This window comes from Echiichthys vipera (genome assembly GCF_963691815.1).
Source record: "Echiichthys vipera genome assembly, chromosome: 12".
NCBI classification, from domain to species: Eukaryota; Metazoa; Chordata; class Actinopteri; order Perciformes; family Trachinidae; genus Echiichthys; species Echiichthys vipera.
Window position 1 is genome coordinate 9,807,100 of NC_139837.1, and position 22,574 is coordinate 9,829,673.

Genomic DNA, 22,574 nt, shown 5'->3' on the forward strand with positions numbered 1-22,574 from the left:
TCCTTTACTTTTCTTATTTTGTTTCCTTTCCTCTCCTGTCCTCTCCATCCTCCTCCTCCTACTCTGCTCCTCTCTAGAGGAGCATAGTGTTATGTACATGATGGTCCCTAAACCACTAGACAGCTTTAACCTGCTCAGGGTGAAGGGGAAGGGTCTGAAGCAGAAGGTCCTTCATGCTAGCTGTGAATGGTACGCTTTATAGATAGAAAAAACACCTTAGCTCTTTTACCTCATGTAATATCATCTCCAGCATCTTAAATATCATCTTTAGACCCAGTAGTTCCAGTTTTGTTCTCGTTATAGTCCAGTTTTCTGCTCTAGTTTCCCAACAGCTCATGTGGAAATCCCTTTTAACAGTAACTTGCTGACGTTAGTAGCCAGTAGTGAGCAGCTCTTGACTAACTTGTAACCGATATAAACTGTAAAGTCAGATCTTTCAAGTGATGCAGCGGTGCAGAACAAGTATATAAACCATTTTAAACCTGATCCTTTAACACAGTTGTATCCAAACAGGAAGTTTCCTGCCACACTTTCATTGAAATACGCTTAAAACTCACTAAACACTAAAGCATACTGTGACGACTACTTCATCACTTAACCTTACATTTTGTTACCAAACAAATATTCCCTAATAATGTCATGAAAAGGGTCTGGGTATAGTATGGGTCATAAAATCACAGTGGAACAGATGTAAATCAGAGAAGCCTGATGCATGCAGCCTATTGGATGATCAAAGATTTGTTATTGTGGTCTATAAATACATGCATGATGATGATGATTGTGCTGTACATGCACCAAACACTTTGACCTTCTCCTTCTCCTTCAAATAAAAAATGAAAAGATGGATTTTCTGTAAAATATCAACTGTGTTTAGTCACCACTGTTCAAATAAAGTCAAGACAGTCGTGCAGAGTGCAGGTTCAAAAGTAATAATCTCCCTCTGAGTGATCCTCACTACTCCAGTATGTTAAAGCTTCGGTCTAGATGGAGCTTCTCATCCACTGACGACTCATCATCAATAACAGCCAGTGAGAGCTGAGCCCCAAAGACCAATCAGCCTCAGCTAAACCCAAAACGTTGTCAAGTAATCATGTGACGTCAAGTTTATTTACATTACATATACACTCTCAGAGGTCCTCACGGCGAAGGAGCATCGTCAAACGTGTTCGTTAAGCGAGTCTAGGGGGTTGTAGGGATTTAAAATGGACCCTGTTCTGAATACAAATAGAGCTTGTATTGTTTTGTGTCTGTCTGTGTGTCATTTTCCCCATGTGACTGTAGTTTGTGCAGTCTGGCTCAGTAGAACATCTTGGCGCTGGTGATGTGATTTTCTTATTGTCCCTTCTTCCTTTTCATTCTCTTATTTGCCTCCTCTCCTTTACCCTCTCCCATCCATCCATCCATCCATCCTCTTCACTTGCCCCATCACCTCCACCTCCTCCTCCTCCTCTTCCTCAGGCTCCTGCCTAGAGATTCTTCGGGGAGAAAGTCCGGCTCTTGGGGAGGCCGGGAGCGACTCTGCGTCCCCCATGTCTCCTCGGACTAGCAAGAGTCGCATGTCCATGAAGCTGCGACGCTCCTCTGGATCGGCCAATAAGACTTAAGCTCTCCGGGTTGCGCTGCCCGGTCCCACCTGAACAAGCAATCAGACTCTCAGTCCGTGAAAGATGTTTCTCCCGAGGACTTTCGGTCCACAGTCCTGCTTCAAAGTACAAGAAATTAAACATGACACACATGAACTGTTACTGGGACATTTCCCACAGTAGAATTAGCCTCCGCAGAACGCTTGGTCACACGGTTGTACTGTTGAAAGCACGTAGTATTCTGTGAACTATATGACACTGTAACTTTATGTTGAAATCGCTCACAGCTGCTGTGTTTATCCTTGGCTTTGCTCTAAAAAACAAAATCAAACGAGTTGAACGGGTGCACAGTAGAAACAAGTAAAGCCCGAGCAGTTATCAGTCAAAATAATCTGTGCCATGTTTGAACTTGCACAACCTCCAGTGTGACCGCGACTGCGAACAAAGCTTAAGTGTTTGACACCGCACACTCAACGAGATCTGTATATTTGTACTATAGGCAGTCCACGCGTGTACAGACGCAATCGCGAGTTTTGATATTACAAAAAGAAAACTGAATTCAGAACGATTGCACCCGTAGTGTCGCATGGATAGATCTATTTTTGTTCTCGGCGGAGCATTAGGCCCGTAAAGATAAAGGCGGGGGTCCGTTTCTATTCAGTCCTCGTACAAATGTAAATAAAAACGCATTCGTTTGCTGACAATAAAAAAAGATAAGACCCTCCTTGACCTTATGGCACTGAAGGTTGACCCTTGACCCGAAGAGATGCGAGAATCAGTGTTAAAGTACCAATGGAGGGAGTAAAGGAGAGAAAAGCGCTTTCCAGAAAAACACAAGAGAAACCGATCAAAGAGGAAGCACTTCTTACACAAACTTCTCTTTGCCCATGCTGTAAAATACGGACAAGCACTGATGTTCATCGCATTTATTTTCCTTTTTCTTTTATTTTTTAATGACTGTAAAATGTGTTTTGACCCAAATGTTGCTGTATTTTTAAGTTCAGTGTCACTTCGTCATCTGACGCAATGGAACCACAGCTTTTGTTTTTGTCCCTTTAGCTATATATATATATATTCTGTATATCTATATATGTACGAGTCTAAATATATATATATATAGTAGATATATGCTATCTATAAGGCAGTGTACAGTGTGAGGAGGCTTGTTGTGTGTGTGTGTGTGTGTGTGTGTGTGTGTGTGTATATACCGTAATGTGAGAATAGCTGCCAAAGCCAAACTGTGGTGTGACCTCTGACCACGCATCTGACACTACGAGATTTTATGATGAAATGTTTGTTTTGTTTTCTTCCTCTTCATAAACCAGTTTGCACCTCGTTCTCCGGGAATTCAAAAGGTAATTTCAGTTTTAGCTCAAGTGCTGTTCTCCCCCGTTGACACGAGTAACCGCTGGGTCTTTTGTGTCTGGTTTAGTCGCGGCCTGTCGATTTGTTTTCACCCCTTTAGCGGAAGGAGGAGAAACAAAGTGTACAAAAGGAGAGGTACTGTCGAACCGAGAAGGCCAAAGAGGGGGAGAAAGGAAAGACACGGCAGCTTCTCATCACTACTACATCGTTTTTTCTTTGTCTTTTTTTTAACTGTTCTTATATTTCGACTCATCCCCAGCTCCAGGTCTGGATGGAGGGGATCCGCGTGTAATCACAGTCCAGAAACCGTAACACTACCATTCATGTATTGAACGTCCTCGTTACCGCACTCCCGTCGGTTCAGCTCGACGCTTCAAATTGGCTTACGTTGTTTACGTACTTCAGGTTTTCCTTTATGAACATCACAGCCGTGGTTCTCCAGGGGGTTTATCAGGGCCGGACGTTCTTCCATTTATTTTACACGACGGCTTCTTCGTCCGCGTGTCTCCATTAATGCCGACGCCTCGTAAATGAAACACACGTATGAAAGGTCTTTATTTGAAAATATGGATCTGAGCTAAAGGTTTTTATGCTTCACTGCTTAAAGTGTATCCACAACTGTATTTTCTGTTACTGTAGAGAGAAAGGGATTGTTAAACTTTTGTTTTTTACCCCTCCGTGGGGTGAATGTTGCCATTGAAATGAGGTAAAATCCGCGTTACATGTGTAACTTTGTGTGAGTATTTGATGTCAGCTGAGGTTTGACTTGTCCCTTTAAATTATTGCTGTTCCAATTATTATTCCCGCTGAGGTTGAAGCACCATTGATTTGCTGCGACACGTCGTGCGATAGCCCCGCTGCACTCTGATCCGTCACCCTTCACTCACCTGCTGCGTCTGAGTCTGCGTGGTGGTTACACCCCGTAAACACTTTGACAGCCAGGACCTGTTCAGTACCGCACACTCCTTTTATACTCCTTAGATTTAAATACCAGTGACTCCACGCACTTACTGCAGTCATGATGCTTCCTGGGGAAAAGAGGCATAAATACTGAGGATTTCAGCGTTTGGATGAACTCTAAATGATCCGCACACTCAACTGGAATTGATCTCAGGCTGTAGTTTAACCCTGACGCCTCCCTCGGGCAAAAAAAGGCCATTTTTCACAAGTTTTTTTATATTTTTCAGATCATTTTGGCTCCGTTGTAGCTTTTGGCATAAATGTTGGTAAGAATTCTTATTTTTAGCCAAATTTGTTTCTTTCTCTGACATGTCTTTTATACTGTTGTGGTGCATTTTGCTCCCTGTGGTTCCCCTCGTGGCTGAGAACGCCCACGCACAAAACACTGCTTTAAAATCATCACATATCAATATTTTCTTATGATTTTTATTTGTTTTGTTTCATAAATCTCTTTAACAACTTCACCCCCACTCAAAACTACCAGACATTCAATCATTTTCAGGATTTTAACCTTTTGAATGACAGTTTTATTGTTTAAAGTTTAAGTGATTTATTACAAAAAATTAAAATTAATTATTTTCCATATAATAAATAGCAGTAAGATGTCCGGAGTCAGTATCTTGAACTGCATAAAGAATGCCTAATGCAAAGAAATCAATCCTTGACATATCCAAGACTCTAATCACCTGCAAAGTTTCATCAACCTACTGATTATTATATGGTAAATAATTCGTCTTTTGTCTTTTTTTAATAATTAATTCAAACTTAAATGAATGAAACTGGCATTTAAAGGGATAAAAACCCAAAAAAGGATTGAATATTTGATCATTTTGACCAGGACAGAAGTTAATTAAGGGATTTAATCAAAAGAAATCAGGAAAAAATATTGATTTATGATGATTTTGTAGCAGTTTATTAGCGTTGGTAAACCTGAGGGAGGCGTGAGGGTTAAAAAGCTTAATTAGCAGCAACCAAAATGTATAGGAAACCTAAAGTTACCCAAAGCCTTTCAGCATTATAAAGGATTCATACCAACGTCCCTGAGGACTGTCTGTGTGGATGTTCTGACTCACGTTGTTTCTGTATTTCTCTGACTTTTTAACAATAATTTGTCGTCTAAATAGAGCGAGAAACACCAGACCCTTTGCTTCTGCAGCCATAATCAACTGCAGACGTGTCCCCTTGCTGATGGACACGGGTTCAGCTGACGTATGTAGCTACTGACTGTACATACTGCATGACACCGGTTCAGCACTCACCGCATGTGTTGATCATGTAACGACTGTATCACGACACGCGCACGCCCCCCAAAACAGTGTTACGTGTCAGACCTGTAGTACGTAAAAGTGTAATGTCTCTTTTGGACACGGAGTGGACGTGAGTGTGCGATGATGGAATTTGACAATAAATGATTCGTACCACTTGACTGCATATATGCCGTGTGTTTGTCTGTGAGTGTGTGCGTGTGTGTGTGTACACCAGACTGAACATCACATGAATAAGTTGACAGGAAAAGGACTCCTCGTTGACATTTATTGACAATAATTTAGGATAAATTTCACATCCAACTTCAAACATATCAAAATAGTACTGTGTAGGCTTCAGAGAACTACAGTTACATATTCAGCATCATGAAGGCATTTAGCAAATATTAAAACAGTCATATATAATAAGACAAAGACGTCGTTTTTACCAGCAGTACTAACATTAAATGATCCATTTCTGTAGGAAAATACTTTAGAGCTGAGAAGCACATTTACTATAAAAGGCATATTATGGTCTCTGATTATTCTCTTTTGTTGTTCACTGTACATGAAATAAAGTAACACTGATTTGTCACCTAGTTGTTGCGGTAATGAAGGTCACTTTCTAAATGAAATGACATATTACAGTACAGTAAGTCATTTAACACACGTGACTCCCCCAGAGCGTCACAGAAATACGTTGAGCGTGAGTTTAAACGTAAAGGGACTTGTGTCGATCACTGCGTCACTGTAAAAAAACTAATAAGTCGTAATCAAAATGTCCTTTCTGTCAAGACTGATTCTGCCCCATTCTCTCAAGTGCTCACTAACTATAACAGCTGAGTATTTGTTATTAAATGTCCAATCGTTTGCAGAGTGCTGGGTGTAATATGAGAACCCATCACCCATGCCAATACAGATACGAAACATTTTAGAAATACTTCTTTATATAGTTACTAATGAGTGTATCACTCCCCAGTAACAACACGTCACATATTTAGACTTATTGTGGTCTTCGCTACGGATTCACACTTTAATTTGCCTCCATTAATTTCCTCATTTTAATAATCCTGCTGTTAATTTATTTAATCATCAAAGATGTTGCACGTGTCCAGTGAAGGAAAAACAAGCAAGATTTCACTCGTGGTTGTATTAAAATCCTGCTGAATGGCGTCAGAAGGTGTTTGTCTTTCAGCACCATGGACAGTTCCAGTGTGTTCAGCGTTATTCAATAGTTTCAGCGACAGGAAAGTTTTATTAACATTAACTTTTAATTGATCTTATCAGTTTAATGGTTGACGCGAGCATCGCTTTAGTGTCGGTGTATCATAAGGGGACCTTTGTGAAACAACTTAGACATGAACTTAACCCTCCTGTGATCCTTGGGCTCAATTTGACCCCGTTCAAGGTTTAACATCTCTAAAAACATGGTTTACATCTTCTTTTTTTGCTTAATATTTTATGACTTTTCCTGATTTAAACGGAAAACCTAAAATTGGCTTGGTTATTTATTTATTCACCTGTTGCATCTGTGTTCCTTTGGGTCAATTTGTTTATTTTAATTCAATTAAATTTTATTTAAAATGCCAAATCATAACAAAGGTTCTCAGGACACTTTACAGAGTAGGTACAGACCACACTCTATGACTTATTTAAAGGATTGAATCATTATTATGATCTATTTTACAATTCAAATATTTAAAAATGTTTGAATTTGTTTGACCCTGTATGTAACCCATGCTACTGTCCGTGCTCATGGGAATTATTGTTATTCTAAATATTATGAATTACTCAAAATAAGACTTACAAATGAATTTACTTACTTAAAACACAGAAACAAATATGCCTCCATCCAACTTTAGATCAATTGGTATTTTTTTTCCTGTATATTCCCGTAGTCACGTTAAACTGTAGTTATTTTAGAGTGAAACCTGAAGTAAAAACTCGAGTTAACTCTGATTATGCTCATTTCCTGGATAAACAGGGAACAGAAGGGTCCAAAACCAAAGCTACACTGACTCAAACATGTCCAATAACACAGTGATAAACGTTTGACCACAACAGGCTTCCGTCCCGGTGTTCAACGGAACCGAAGCTGAAACCAATGGACTTCACAACGCCACAGTTCACGTGCGCTTCACGGCCGCACGGTCATCTGCAGCAGCATCACCTGCCGGTTCTCCGTCGGGTGAGATTTGTTGATGTGTCTCGCGAGCCCTGGGGAGCTGAAGAAGGTGGACGGACACTGTTTGCACGTGAAGATCTGCTGCTGTTGCTGCTGCTGCTGTTGCTGCTGCTGCTGTTGCTGCTGCTGCTGGTGGTGCTGCTGGTGGTGGTGCTCGCACTCCCCGGTGCCGCTCTCACCTCCCTGCGCGTGAAACCCCTCCGGTCTGAGTCCCCCTCCCAGTGTCCCCGCCAGTAACTCGTCCCTCATCGCGTGCCACAGACGGTGCTTGTCCCTGATTTCAACTGACGGGAAGCGCGCGCCGCACAGGTGACACAGGCACACCTGGCTGGTCTCGCGCGCCTGGCCGTAAGGCGACGGGGGCGGCGACGCACGCGTTGCCATCTCGTGCGCGGCCAGGTGTTTCTTCAGGTAAGCGTGTCGGCGGAATTTCTTCCCGCAGTACCGGCACTCGTACAGCTCCTCCTCCTGCTCCGGTGAGGAGTGGACGAACGTTAACGGCGGGTGCGGGAGTGACTGCACCCGCGGCAGGTCCGCGCGCTCGTCTGGGTTGCCGTTTAGTAAAAGGAGGCTCGCGGGTGGGGTGTCCGCCGCTCTCACCTGCTGCTGCTGCTGCTGCTGCTGCTGCTGCTGCTGCTGCTGCAGGTCCAGACAGCTTTCAACCGGGCTCCGGTAATGAAGCGAGGAGTCGTAGTGAGGAGGCGCGAGGCTGTCGGGGCTGTCTCGAGACCTACCGTGGAGCAGCAGCCTGACGCGGGAGCTGTCCAGCGCGCCGTGGTGCTGGTTGGGGTTTACGCGCAGCAGCTCGTTCTCTTTGCCCTCCGTCTCCACCGGCTGCCTCTCGTGCTGAATGAGCCCTCGTGCCTCTTTTAACGGCTGGCTCTTGTTTGCGGGAGTCTCTCCTGTTTGGTTGTTTACCGGGCGAGGTTTGTGCCAGCGGCGGTGGGACGCCAAGTTGGCGGGACAGCTGAAGACCTTGTCGCACTCGGGACACCGGTACTCCACGCGCACTATGCGGGAGCACTTGTGCTGCGCGAGGGAGAACGGGTCCGGGTACTCCTCTTTGCACAGTTGGCAGATGAACTCTCCCAGCGGCTGGTTCCCGGTGGAGACGGACGACTTCTCGCGCTGTCTCCTCAGCTCGGGGCTCTCCTTCTTGATTCTCAAACCCAAAACCGGCGAGGTCGTGACCTCATCCTCGAAGTTCAGTTTTCGGTTGACTTTGGGTTTCTTTACCGGGGCCACGGGCTGTTTGTTGTGTCTGTTGTTGTTGTTGTTGTTGTTGTTGTTGTTGTTGTTGTTGTTGTTGTTGCTGTTCAAGCGTCGGTCCTGCTCAAGGAACGAGCGTTTCCTCGCGACGTGCTGCTCCTGGTTCATCAGTGTCAGTGGCGGGAACAGGTGCACGTGACCCAAACCCGGCTCATATTTATCATTGTGAAGGTAGGACGGCGCGTGGCGGCTGCTGCTGCTGCTCGCGAGGAGCCTCTCGATAGAAGCGGACACGGAGGTGGGCGTTGAGCTCACGAGGAACGGCAGCTCCGGGGATGATGCGCACTCGTGGTGTTGTTCCAGCAGCCTCGTGCCGACCGGTTTAACGGGGCTGCAAGACTCCGTCAACGCCAAGTCGCGTGGGGGCACCGGAGGAGGTGGGAAGAAGCAGGAGAAGTCACTATCCGGAGTCAAAACGTCCACCTCGGTCTCCGGTAACTGCGCGCTCCGGTGCGCCTCCGCCTCCAGCGCAGACTCCACGTGCGGGCTCCACGGCTCTCTGACACCGGTGGAGTCTCCGCGGGACACCGGGAGCGGTCCGTCCGGCCGTTCAACCGGGGACACGTCGTTCTCCCTCACCGCCTCCGTCACTTTAGAGTCGCCGTAATATGTGCCAGCTTTGTTATTACTGTGGTTTCGTGACCGGTATGACGCCGAGCATCGCCGGTTCCTCTTCACCAAGAATCCTCGAGGCATGTTGGAGATGACGCGCGGCACCAGCAGGCGCAAAGAATAACGACTCTTGTCTCGAGCCCACTTTCAAGTAGAGCTTTGAAGTGGCAGAGGGGGAGAGAGAGAGAGAGGAAGAGAGGGAGAGAGAGAGAGGAAGAGAGGGAGAGAGGGGGGGGGGCGCGCAGGTGTGATGAGAGCGCAGTGACGGTATCCTGTGTGTGCGCGTGTTTGTGTTTAATACCCAGTCTCTCCTTAAAGCCGAAGTGCAGTTACCACGCGCACATTTAAGGTAAATAAAAATGTCCTCAAAGTTTGTTTATTGTCCAACACCTGAAACACATTTCTGCCATTTAATAATTATTATCCAAATCAATCCTAACGTACTTCCAGACCCAATTGTGCAGTTATTTTTTAATTTGAACCTTTATTTTACCGGGAAAGGTCCAATTTAGATTAAAAACCTCCTTTTCAAGGGAGTCCTGGCCAAGAGGTAGCAAAAGTTACAACGTTACATCATACAGACAATAAATAAAAGGATATAAATAAACAGTTACAGGTAAAGGAGGTTGTCTCAAGTGCTCTCAGTGTAGTTTTAAAAGCATTCACAGACATCAGTTCAGTTCATTTCCAGTGTGTTTGCAGCGTGTTCCAGGTAGAAGGAGCAGACAGCCACACTTGAATGAATTGAATTTAATTGAATTTAATTGTCTTTATTGTCATTGTACCAGCACAACGAAATTCACAGTACAATCCCTTAAAGTGCATAAAATAATTTAACATTAAAAGCATCAAAAAGAAAAGGCTAGACCTTTAGAAAGACACATTTAAAACGACAGGCTTACACATGCACACACACACACACACACACATGCACGCACACACACAGACACACGCACACACACACACACACACATGCACGCACACACACCGTAGCAGCTTAAGGAGACCAAACCAAAAAAAACAGTAGCTTGCAGAGACCCTGAGCATCATGTGCCATCCTAGGTAAAGGTAAAACACCTGATCATTTGAATGCAAACCATAAGAATCAACACTTCTGCGTGTGATTACATTACAGATGTAAGGCAGTAGCCCGAGCAGGGCCTTGTTATTAAAAGTGTCCCAGCCTCCTGGTGGACAAAGACGATCATCCCACTGGAGCATTGATGAGTCAGGGCTCTACAGTTAGCTCTAAACCTCAGAGAAGCATCAATGGCGTCAATCTTCCTTAGATATTGAGCTGAGGCATTCATATTCACCTGGTCTCCATAATCTAAAATGGATAAAAAGGTTACAGGGCCAAGACGCTTCATGTTGTTATTAATGGTTTTGTAGTAACTGCACTCAAGTCTTATCTCATCTCATCTCATCTTCAGCCTCTTATCCGGGGTCAGGTCACGGGGGCAGCAGCTCCAGCAGGGGACCCCAAACTTCCCTTTCCCGGGCAACATTAACCAGCTCTAACTGGGGGATCCCGAGGTGTTCTCAGGCCAGTGTGGAGATATAATCTCTCCACCTGGTCCTGGGTCTTCCCCGAGGCCTCCTCCCGGCTGGACGTGCCTGGAACACCTCCCTAGGGAGGCGCCCGGGGTTCATCCTTACTAGATGATCCTGAACCACCTCAACTGGCTCCTTTCAACGCAAAGGAGAAGCGGCTCTACTCCGAGTTCCTCAGGTCGCGGGTACAAGCGGCCTAAATGGGTTTTCTCAGGAGGGTGGCTGGAGTCTCCCTTAGAGAGAGGGGGAGAAGTTCAGCCATCCGTGAGGAATTTGGAGGAGAGCCGCTGCTCCTTTGTGTTGAAAGGAGCCAGTTGAGGTGGTTCAGGATCATCTGGTAAGGATGCCCCCTGGGCGCCTCCCTAGGGAGGTGTTCCAGGCAGGTCCAGCTGGGAGGAGGCCTCGGGGAAGACCCAGGACTAGGTGGAGAGATTATATCTCCACACTGGCCTGGGAACGCCTCGGGATCCCCCAGTTAGAGCTGGTTAATGTGGCCCGGGAAAGGGAAGTTTGGGGTCCCCTGCTAGAGCTGCTGCCCCCGCGACCCGACCCCGGATAAGAGGTTGAAGATGAGATGAGATGAGATAAAATCAGCTGTTCCTTGTGTGTTCCTCTCCTGGTAGTTCATGGTAACACAAATAATTCACCATGGTTGGAAAGATGCTTTCATAAGAGCTCTGGGGTAAAGTTGTGGATAGGCACAAGTTAGGAGAAGGATCTAAAAAGATTTCAAAGGCTTTAACTTCCCTTCTGAGTAACGTTCAGAGTATTGCCTAGAATTGGAAGGCATATGGCTCCACCCAGACCTGGCCTTGATCGGGCCGCCCCTCCAAACTGGACGACCGAGCCTGGAAAAGATGGATCAGGGAAGCTGCCAAGAGGCCCGTGGTGACTTGGAGGAGTCTTTAATGGTGAGGTTGGTCGATCTGTGCATGTGACAACAAGTTCTACATGCGGCAGGTATTTCAACTTTTTATCTCATTATGACTTTTTATCTCATTATTTCAACTTTTTATCTCATTATTTAAACTTTTTATCTCATTATTATGACTTTTTATCTCATTATTTCGACTTTTTATCTCATTATGACTTTTTATCTCATTATTATGACTTATTATCTCATTATTTCGACTTTTTATCTCATTATGACTTTTTATCTCATTATTTCAACTTTTTATCTCATTATGACTTTTTATCTCATTATTATGACTTATTATCTCATTATTTCGACTTTTTATCTCATTATTTCGACTTTTTATCTCATTATTATGACTTATTATCTCATTATTATGACTTTTTATGTCATTATTATGACTTTTTATCTCATTATTATGACTTTTTATCTCAATATTATGACTTTTTATCTCATTATTTCAACTTTTTATCTCATTATTTTGACTTTTTATCTCATTATTATGACTTTTTATCTCAATATTATGACTTTTTATCTCATTATTTCAACTTTTTATCTCATTATTATGACTTTTTATCTCATTATTATGACTTTTTAACTCATAATTATGACTTTTCATCTCATAATTTTGACTTTTTAACTCATTATTTTGACTTTTTAACTCATAATTATGACTTTTCATCTCATAATTATGACTTTTTATCTCATTATTATGACTTTTTATCTCATTATTTTGACTTTTTAACTCATAATTATGACTTTTCATCTCATAATTATGACTTTTTATCTCATTATTATGACTTTTTATGTCATTATTTTGACTTTTAATCTTATTATTGTGTCTTTTTATCTCTTTATTTCAACATTTTATCTCATTATTATGACTTCTATCTAATTTTTATGACTTTTTATCTCATAATAATGACTTACCATGGCGATATTTCTTTTTCAGTGGCAGAAACGGGCTTCCATACTACAGGATACCAATTGAGTTGTTGAGTAGAATTAACATAACATATTGCTGTTGTTCCCACGTTGATGAGTATTTCCTCTTTTTCCTAGAAGCCGCGTCCCTTCACCTCACCGTATATGATCTAGAAGAAAAGCCGATCAGATGTGTGTGTGTTGGGAGTCAGTGTAATTAGAAACAGCACCCATGGGGACCCAGATATTCTGCAGATCCCAGATCATATCTTTTTAAGAGCACTAATGAGCGCTTCTGTCCTGCTGACGAGCCTGATTATCTCTCTCTTGGTGCTGGTGGTGGGAATACCTCGGATTTAGCTTTGTGTGTGTGTGTGTGTGTGTGTGTGTGTGTGTGTGTGTGTGTGTGTGTGTGTGTGTGTGTGTGTGTGTGTGTGTGTGTGTGTGTGTGTGTGTGTGTGTGTGTGTGTGTGTGTGTGTGTGTGTGTGTGTGTGTGTGTGTGTGTGTGTGTGTGTGTGTGTGTGTGTGTGTGTGTGTGTGTGTGTGTGTGTGTGTGTGTGTGTGTGTGTGTGTGTGCGTGTGTGTTATTTACACCCGTCCTCCCACTAGAAGCTGCTCTGGCTGATAAGAGATGGTGGGAGATGCATCTATCCCTCCATCCATCCATCCTCTCCCAACGGCCCCTCTGCGCGGGCCAAGCGGTCTATAGCTCGGCCAGTGGGCTCAGGCCAGCCGGCGTCGCTCCCTGGAAATCAATCAAGGCGGGATGAGCGTGAGAACGAGCTTGAGGGTCGGGCCGCTGGCACGTAGAGGGGCCGCCTGGGGAATAGAAATGAGATGGGTCTAACAATGGAAACTAATTAAGCACCAGGCTGGATCTTTAGTTGTTTTTCAGTGTTAACGTCTCCCACAGAGAGGAAGCCTTGACCCACGTTCAACCTTTATTGACCTGAACCTATAGCAAACATGTTAGTGAGTGCACTGAAGCCTCTTTCGTACCCTTAGTCCGTTTAAATTCACATTTTATCGAAAATAAGGAGGAAACGAATAGATCAAATGCTAGAATGACTAAAAAAATAGTCAAAACAATATGAAACTAATTAAAGATTGTGGATTTTTCTCTCTTCTAATCATCCAATCCACTGGTTCTCAAACTGTGGGACTCAAGCTCTCTCTGGTGGTACTTGAAGGAATAACCAAAATAAAAAGAGAAACATTAATTACTAAGACGTTTTAGCATGTCCTGTCATATTATTGTTTCTGGAAAGTTTCCAGCAATTTACCAATTTGCAACCCCAGCTGTGATAAGTTACCTACAGGGTCTCAACCACATTTTAAGAATGCGAGGGAACTGGAAGGTAGGGAATCAATGACACCTCTCGGTATGTTTGATCGAGTGATTCAGTCGTGTAATTATTTAAGAGCTTAACTGTGATGGCGAGAGAGTAAGCGTGAGGTAAGAGTGAGGCACTGACAGCTCAGTTCTGATGCTAACCCTTCCTGTCCGTAGCTGAATAGTGTCGGCCTACGCTGCTGTACTTTAACATTGGTTAACATTGGTTATTGGTAGGTGGTGGTACTTGAGAGAGCCTGATTTTAACTGAGGTGGCACGTCATGTACAAAGTTTGAGAACCACTGATCTAATCATTTTCACTTTCTCATCATTTTGACCTGAAAGTTAGAAATAGTGGCTTATGTGCCTTATAACTAACTGGTGGATGTGAACGATTAAGTTAAAATTCCCTGAACATTTAAATGAGATTACTGTGTATTGATAACTAAGACAAAGCAGAGGACTGGGACGCAGAGCTTTGCCACAAGGTTAAAATAATAAACCCTTTATTCTAAAAACTTGGCAGGCTGATGTGGAAGGACAGGAAAGAGTAGACAGCTTTGAGTAGTTTTAAAAAAAATAAAGAAAAAGGGTAAATGTTCTCAGTCAATGTCCTGTAAAAATATGGATCCACAGACACTCTGAGGAGGCTGGAGGACGTGTGTGTGTGTGTGTGTGTGTGTGTGTGTGTGTGTGTGTGTGTGTGTGTGTGTGTGTGTGTGTGTGTGTGTGTGTGTGTGTGTGTGTGTGTGTGTGTGTGTGTGTGTGTGTGTGTGTGTGTGTGTGTGTGTGTGTGTGTGTGTGTGTGTGTGTGTGTGTGTGTGTGTGGTTGTGTGTGTGTGCGTGTGTGTGTGTCACATCAGTGTGCAGTGAGGTGTATAATCCTCCAGACTGCTGAAAATGACTCTATTGATCGGTGCTTCTCAGTCACAAGCCTGTAAGTGCTGCAGTATTATACAGCTGAGTTGTCTGTCAGTCTGTGTTTACATTGTGTTTACATCTTAACTAGGGGCTGATGGGAACTATGTTTGCATCATAGACTGTATATGGTCTCAAGTTCATCCTCATTAGGTCTGGTCGTTTAGTTTCAGACATGGTTAGAAATGGGTTTAATTAGAAGTTTCAAATTTTCACTGGCTTTTAAAGATCCAAAATTTTCAGGTTCATACTTTGGTCTCTACTAGAACATGTTCACACGTTTAATGTTCAAAAAACACCTATTTTTTCTTGAACTGTCTGTCTGAATATACCTGTAGTCACCCTCTGTCTGAAACTCTCCCCCCTCCAGAGAAAGCCCAGTCGGTCCTGACCATAGACTGTATAAAAATGGACGTAGCCTCTCCGTCGAGGTCTGTTCTCTCAACTTGATCCGATCATACTCGCCTCTGGGAGCCGCCATCTTGTCAGACTTTAAGTCCGCCTCATTTCCTCTTACCAAAAAAATGGCATCGATGTGACGTTGGGGGGAGGGAGATACAGCCATCTTGCTGACGTTTACTGAATTAGCCACATTAGGAGTTAGCATGCTAATGATGCTAACCCTGACAACTAATTATTCATAAACTTTCACCTCCAATAAAATAAAAACTAGCCTGGTAGAAAAAAAACAGTGTTGTCATGGAGATATGACCTAAACACACAGACTAGAATGATTTTTTTACCAGGTCTTAAACAGGTTTAATTATGCTGTAAAAACGGTCTGTTTAACATGGGAGTCAATGAGAAACTGCTCTATTATGAAACCTACCCCTAGTGGACACTCAGAGAACTGCATTTTTTGGCACTTCCTGATTGGATCAACCAGGAAGTCGCTGTGGCTGGGTTTGGTCCTGACTGGCTTGCAAGAAAAATATGTTGCACCTTTGCAAAGGTTGTTAGTTCTCAGAAGGGGGATGGACTGGATTGTTTTATTTCACAGTTTGTGGGTTGATAGACCACTACAAAAAACAAAATTTACGTGCACGAGCACTGAAAAACGTTCTTTGTTTTTTTTTAAATATAGTATATCCCCTTTAAGTAATTATGGAATACACTGGAGTTAATTGGTCCTGTGCTCCGTGCTCAGACTTTATTATCATGTTGAGAGTTAGAAGTGTTGGTGTGTACGCTCAGCTGTGGGGCAGTAGGTGCCCGTCATAGCTCCTAAAGTGGTCTTCTGTTGCCATCTGGTGGTACAGATTCCCAGGACCCCAAATTACTGTTTGAAGCTTTCTGTTGCCATGTCAGACCAAACAGTGCATCCAGAAGGACATGATTAGATTCAGTTGATTGTTGACTTTGGAAATAGAAGTTTGAGCAGAACAAATCCAAATCAAGGTTGAGTCTATTGTGATGGACTTTTATCTTGTTGGGGTTTTTCTAACGTGGATGAGCGATTTTAAATAAACATGTAATGGATGGAGTCATAGCAGCTGCTGAGTTTGCACGTCAGCTGCACAGCTTGATGTATATTTAACTTTCGTATTGTAATATAATTTGGGGGAGTACTTTTCCAACTACTCTTCACAACATTTTGGTCCGTCAGAAACGTTTTCTTTATTTCAGAAACTCCAGATTCTTACTATTTATGACACAAAATACTTTTAAGCGAAGGGAATATTCCAGAGCAGTTTAAGTTTTTATTTTAAATCAGTTACATTCGTATTCAACTCGTAAATCCTCACCTCTTCATCCTCCTAAATGTCGCACTCATTGAGAGTTCAGGGTACAGAATTATGTAATGACTTTTTCTATTTGGCTAATAAATGTTTATCAGTGTTACAAAAGATGCTTTAAAAAGCATTTAACTGCTGTTTTACACACACTCCCTTACATATTACACACTCACAGTTTTGTTTTGTGTTTGTTTTAATAGAAATGATCATTGTTCTTTTGTATCATTGTTGCTATCAAACATATTTTCTCATTATGTTTTGCATTTTGTGCATTTTGAAATCTCAACAACTGTCAAAGAAGCTCCCCTGGGGTTGTTTTCCTCTTCCTTCACAGTTTTATCATTTGTCATTTTTTTTGTCATTTCTATGAATGTATTTAAACTGTGCAAACAATAAAAAATAAGAACTGGTCTTTCTACAACTTAGCAGACTTCATCCACTGATGAAAACCTGATGATAAATGGAAAAAAAGGATGACACCAGGCCTGGAATGGTACTTTATTAACGTTGAAGAGCATAATGTGGTGGAAAGAAAGCATGAATCCAGTATTTATCAAATGTTACAATTAGATGATTCAGGTTATACCTCACGGTACAAGCGGCCGAAATGGGTTTTCTCAGGAGGAGCTGGAGTCTCCCTTAGAGAGAGGGGGAGAAGTTCAGCCATCCATGGGGAACTCGGAGTAGAGCCGCTGCTCCTTTGCGTTGAAAGGAGCCGGTTGAGGTGGTTCGGGCATCTTGTAAGGATGAACCCTGGGCGCCTCCCTAGGGAGGTGTTCCAGGCACGTCCAGCTGGGAGGAGGCCTCGGGGAAGACCCAGGACCAGGTGGAGCGATTATATCTCCACACTGGCCTGGGAACGCCTCGGGATCCCCCAGTTAGAGCTGGTTAATGTGGCCCGGGAAAGGGAAGTTTGGGGTCCCCCTGCTAAAGCTCCTGCCCCGCGACCCGACCCCAGGCCTGGAATGGTACTTTATTAACGTTGTAGGGCATCATTTGGTGGAAAGAAAGCATGAATGCAGTATTCATCAAGTGTTACAATTACATGATTCAGGTTTGGCCTCTTACATCAAATAAACATGTGAACTGGAGGCTTTTGAGTGACTGCCATCAGCCCTCTTACTCCCCCTGCTGACAGAGATGTTGTCGCAGATAAAACAAGCTGCCTGCATTGAATAATTCTTCACCCTGGTGCTGCTGTTTTCTCCTTCTCTCCGAGGTGTCACGAGGAGTCTGAGCGGCCTGGCTCAGTGTCTTTGCACCCAGCGAGAAGCTCAAGCGTTCTCCAGGAAATAACCACGTGACTGTGGTTGTCTGTTTCCCACTGTAACACTATAAATAACAGGAGAGTGGAGCTGTGAGTCTGGGCACGGTCATCACACTCTGCTTCTGCAAAGTGCTGTAAGAGAGAGAAGGAATGAAAAACAACCAGCTTTAACAAAAGGGAAGTCTGCACTGCTGACTGTATAAAACCCCCACTGCTCATGAACGCACACTCAGCAAAATCCAGGAGCATCAACAAATGAGTTAACACGAAACCGAGCCCGATCACATCTCAGGGTTTAGTTATTTCAACTCTCTGTAGTTCATTTATGAGCTGGACCGCTGGGGCACTTAGCACCCAAAACTGTGCACAGAGTGGCAAATAAAACATAGAATAGGATAGAATTGCTTTAATGATCCCAGACTGGGACGTTATTTTGTTACAGCAGCAGTGGGTCAGCAAATAAAACACTTTGTACGTAACATACATAGAATTCAATATATACATAGTGTATATACACAGTGCACAGTGTGCTATAAACTATAATAAAATATACAACAAAACCGTAGAGAGAGCAGAGTTCTCTGTCAGGCAGAGGGGAGAGAGTTCTTATAAACAGTGATGGATTGTTAGACATTCTTTATTTTGTATTCAATTGGTTTTGTTGCGATCGGCCATCCGGAACCCTTCGATTTAAAACAATTGTGTGCCTATTTTTTTTTCCTTAGGTGCTTGTTTAATGAGACGTTGCCTACCCCCCTAATTATGGCCAAGCGCTTTCCATCTGTACCAAGATGGAGTCTCTACGACGTTCCTATCAAAAGTTATGGCCTATTTAAAACAGAGTTAAGGTTTGAGATTAGGGTTAGGGTTGGGGTTAGGGTTGGGGTTAGGGTTAGGGTTGGGGTTAGGGTTGGGGTTGGGGTTAGGGTTGGGGTTGGGATTAGGGTTAGGGTTGGGGTTAGGGTTGGGATTAGGGTTAGGGTTAGGGTTGGGGTTAGGGTTGGGGTTGGGATTAGGGTTAGGGTTAGGGTTGGGATTAGGGTTGGGGTTGGGGTTAGGGTTGGGGTTGGGATTAGGGTTAGGGTTAGGGTTAGGGTTAGGGTTGGGGTTAGGGTTGGGGTTAGGGTTAGGGTTAGGGTTGGGGTTAGGGTTGGGTCTAGGGTTAGGGTTAGGGTTGGGATTAGGGTTAGGATTGGGGTTCGGGTTGGGATTAGGGTTAGGGTTAGGGTTGGGATTAGGGTTAGGGTTAGGGTTGGGGTTGGGGTTAGGGTTAGGGTTGGGGTTAGGGTTGGGGTTAGGGTTAGGGTTGGGATTAGGGTTAGGGTTAGGGTTGGGATTAAGGTTAGGGTTAGGGTTAGGGTTGGGGTTAGGGTTAGGGTTAGGGTTGGGATTAAGGTTAGGGTTAGGGTTGGGGTTAGGGTTAGGGTTAGGGTTGGGGTTAGGGTTAGGGTTAGGGTTAGGGTTAGGGTTGGGGTTAGGGTTAGGGTTGGGATTATGGTTAGGGTTAGGGTTAGGGTTGGGGTTAGGGTTAGGGTTAGGGTTGGGGTTAGGGTTAGGGTTAGGGTTAGGGTTGGGATTAGGGTTAGGGTTGGGGTTGGGGTTGGGATTAGGGTGTTTTCATCCATTTTTAGTCGTTTTTTCATATTTTTGTGGTGTTTTCATCTGTTTTTAGTTGCTTTTTCACGTTTTTGTGGTGTTTTCATCTGTTTTTAGTCGTTTTTTCACGTTTTTGTGGCGTTTTCATCTGTTTTTAGTTGTTTTTTTCACGTTGTTGTGGTGTTTTCATCTGTTTATAGTGTTTTTTTCACGTTTTTGTGGTGTTTTCATCCGTTTAAAGTTGTTTTTCATGTTTTTGTGGTGTTTTCATCTGTTTATAGTGTTTTTTTCACGTTTTTGTGGTGTTTTCATCCGTTTAAAGTCGTTTTTCATGTTTTTGTGGTGTTTTCATCTGTTTTTGATCGTTTTTTCACGTTATTGTGGTGTTTTCATCTGTTTTTAGTCGCTTTTTCATGTTTTTGTGGTGTTTTTATCTGTTTTTAGTCGTTCTTTCATGTTGTAGTGGTGTTTTCATCTATTTTTAGTTGTTTTTTCACATTTTTGTGGTGTTTTCATCCGTTTTTAGTTGTTTTTTCACGTTTTTGTGGTGTTTTCATCTGTTTTTAGTAGTTTTTTCACATTTTTGTGGTGTTTTCATCTGTTTTTAGTCGTTTTTTCACGTTTTTGTGGCGTTTTCATCTGTTTTTAGTTGTTTTTTCACGTTGTTGTGGTGTTTTCATCTGTTTATAGTGTTTTTTTCACGTTTTTGTGGTGTTTTCATCCGTTTAAAGTTGTTTTTCATGTTTTTGTGGTGTTTTCATCTGTTTATAGTGTTTTTTTCACGTTTTTGTGGTGTTTTCATCCGTTTAAAGTCGTTTTTCATGTTTTTGTGGTGTTTTCATCTGTTTTTGATCGTTTTTTCACGTTATTGTGGTGTTTTCATCTGTTTTTAGTCGCTTTTTCATGTTTTTGTGGTGTTTTTATCTGTTTTTAGTCGTTCTTTCATGTTTTAGTGGTGTTTTCATCTATTTTTAGTTGTTTTTTCACATTTTTGTGGTGTTTTCATCCGTTTTTAGTTGTTTTTTCACGTTTTTGTGGTGTTTTCATCTGTTTTGAGTATTTCTTTCCAATTTTTGTGGTGTTTTCATCCGTTTTTAGTCGTTTTTTCACGTTTTTGTGGTGTTTTCATCCGTTTAAAGTCGTTTTTTATGTTTTTGTGGTGTTTTCATCTGTTTTTAGTTGTTTTTTCACATTTTTGTGGTGTTTTGCGTCTGTTTATAGTTGTTTTTTTCACTTTTTGTGGTGTTTTGCGTCTGTTTTTAGTTGTTTTTTCACATTTTTGTGGTGTTTTGTGTCTGTTTTTAGTCGTTTTTTCACGTTTTTGTGGTGTTTTCATCAGTTTTTAGTCGTTTTTTTTCATGTTTTTGTGGTGTTTTCATCTGTTTTTAGTAGTTTTTTCACATTTTTGTGGTGTTTTCATCTGTTTTTAGTCGTTTCTTCACGTTTTTGTGGCGTTTTCATTTGTTTTTAGTTGTTTTTTCACGCTTTGTGGTGTTTTCATCTGTATTCAATTGGTTTCGTTGCGATCGGACATCGGGAACCCTTCGATTTAAAACAATTGTGTGCCTATTTTTTTTTCCTTAGGTGCTTGTTTAATGAGACTTTGCCTACCCCCCTAATTATGGCCAAGCACTTTCCATCGGTACCAAGATGGAGTCTCTACGATGTTCCTATCAAAAGTTATGGCCTATTTAAAATAGGGTTAAGGTTTGAGATTAGGGTTAGGGTTAGGGTTGGGATTAGGGTTAGGGTTAGGGTTGGGATTAAGGTTAGGGTTAGGGTTAGGGTTGGGGTTAGGGTTAGGGTTAGGGTTGGGATTAAGGTTAGGGTCAGGGTTGGGGTTAGGGTTAGGGTTAGGGTTAGGGTTGGGATTAGGGTTAGGGTTGGGGTTGGGGTTAGGGTTAGGGTTAGGGTTAGGGTTGGGGTTAGGGTTAGGGTTAGGGTTAGGGTTAGAATTAGGGTTAGGGTTAGGGTTAGGGTTGGGATTAGGGTTGGGGTTGGGGTTAGGGTTAGGGTTAGGGTTAGGGTTAGGGTTGGGATTAGGGTTGGGGTTAGGGTTGGGATTAGGGTTAGGGTTAGGGTTAGGGTTGGGATTAGGGTTGGGGTTAGGGTTGGGATTAGGGTTAGGGTTGGGGTTAGGGTTGGGGTTGGGGTTGGGGTTAGGGTTGGGGTTAGGGTTGGGGTTAGGGTTGGGGTTAGGGTTAGGGTTAGGGTTAGGGATAGGGTTGGGGTTAGGGTTAGGGTTGGGGTTAGGGTTAGGGTTAGCGTCTGTTTCTTGTTGTTTTTTCACATTTTTGTGGTGTTTTGCTTCTGTTTTTAGTCGTTTTTTTCACTTTTTATGTTTTGCATCTGTTTTTAGTCGTTTTTTCAAATTTTTGTGGTGTTTTGCATACTTTTTTTCACGTTTTTGTGATGTTTTGCGTCTGTTTTTAGTAGTTTTTTTCACTTTTTATGGTGTTTTGTGTCTGTTTTTAGTCGTTCTTTCACATTTTTGTGGTGTTTTGCTTCTGTTTTTAGTCGTTTTTTTTCACTTTTTATGGTGTTTTGCATCGTTTTTTTCATGTTTTTGTGGTGTTTTGCGTCTGTTTTTAGTCTTTTTTTCATGTTTTTGTGGTGTTTTCATCTGTTTTTAGTGTTTTTTTCACGTTTTTGTGATGTTTTCCATCTGTTTTTACTCGTTTTTTCACATTTTTGTGGTGTTTTCATCCGTTTTTAGTCGTTTTTTCACGTTTTTGTGGTGTATTCATCCGTTTAAAGTCGTTTTTCATGTTTTTGTGGTGTTTTCATCTGTTTTTAGTTGTTTTTTCACATTTTTGTGGTGTTTTGCGTCTGTTTATAGTTGTTTTTTTCACTTTTTGTGGTGTTTTGCTTCTGTTTTTAGTTGTTTTTTCACATTTTTGTGGTTTTTGTGTCTGTTTTTAGTCGTTTTTTCACGTTTTTGTGGTGTTTTCATCAGTTTTTAGTCGTTTTTTTTCATGTTTTTGTGGTGTTTTCATCTGTTTTTAGTAGTTTTTTCACATTTTTGTGGTGTTTTCATCTATTTTTAGTCGTTTCTTCACGTTTTTGTGGCGTTTTCATTTGTTTTTAGTTGTTTTTTCACGCTTTGTGGTGTT

General features: G+C 42.5%; 2 protein-coding genes across 7 annotated transcripts in view; one reads left to right on the forward strand and one right to left on the reverse strand.

Moving 5' to 3' along the window:
* Window positions 1-5,421, forward strand: part of ralgapa1 (Ral GTPase activating protein catalytic subunit alpha 1) — an 82,278-nt gene extending 76,857 nt beyond the window's left edge. For 5 of the 6 annotated variants that reach the window (XM_083924244.1, XM_083924248.1, XM_083924247.1 and 2 more), the window contains one exon: window positions 1,459-5,421. In XM_083924244.1, coding sequence (XP_083780370.1) covers window positions 1,459-1,604 — 146 coding nt within the window. In that variant the 3' untranslated portion in view covers window positions 1,605-5,421. The remainder of the gene's footprint in view (window positions 1-1,458) is intronic. The other variant, XM_083924246.1, reaches the window with a different exon arrangement.
* A 1,868-nt stretch (window positions 5,422-7,289) lies between these two features.
* On the reverse strand, window positions 7,290-9,379 carry insm2 (insulinoma-associated 2; the record flags this gene model as incomplete). The annotated part of the gene is made up of 2 exons (XM_083924564.1): window positions 7,470-9,379; window positions 7,290-7,439 (listed from the first exon to the last, which is right to left on the reverse strand). The coding sequence occupies exons 1-2, from the start codon at window positions 9,300-9,302 to the stop codon at window positions 7,290-7,292; spliced, it is 1,983 nt and encodes a 660-aa protein (XP_083780690.1). The 5' UTR covers window positions 9,303-9,379.
* Window positions 9,380-22,574: the final 13,195 nt, after the last annotated feature.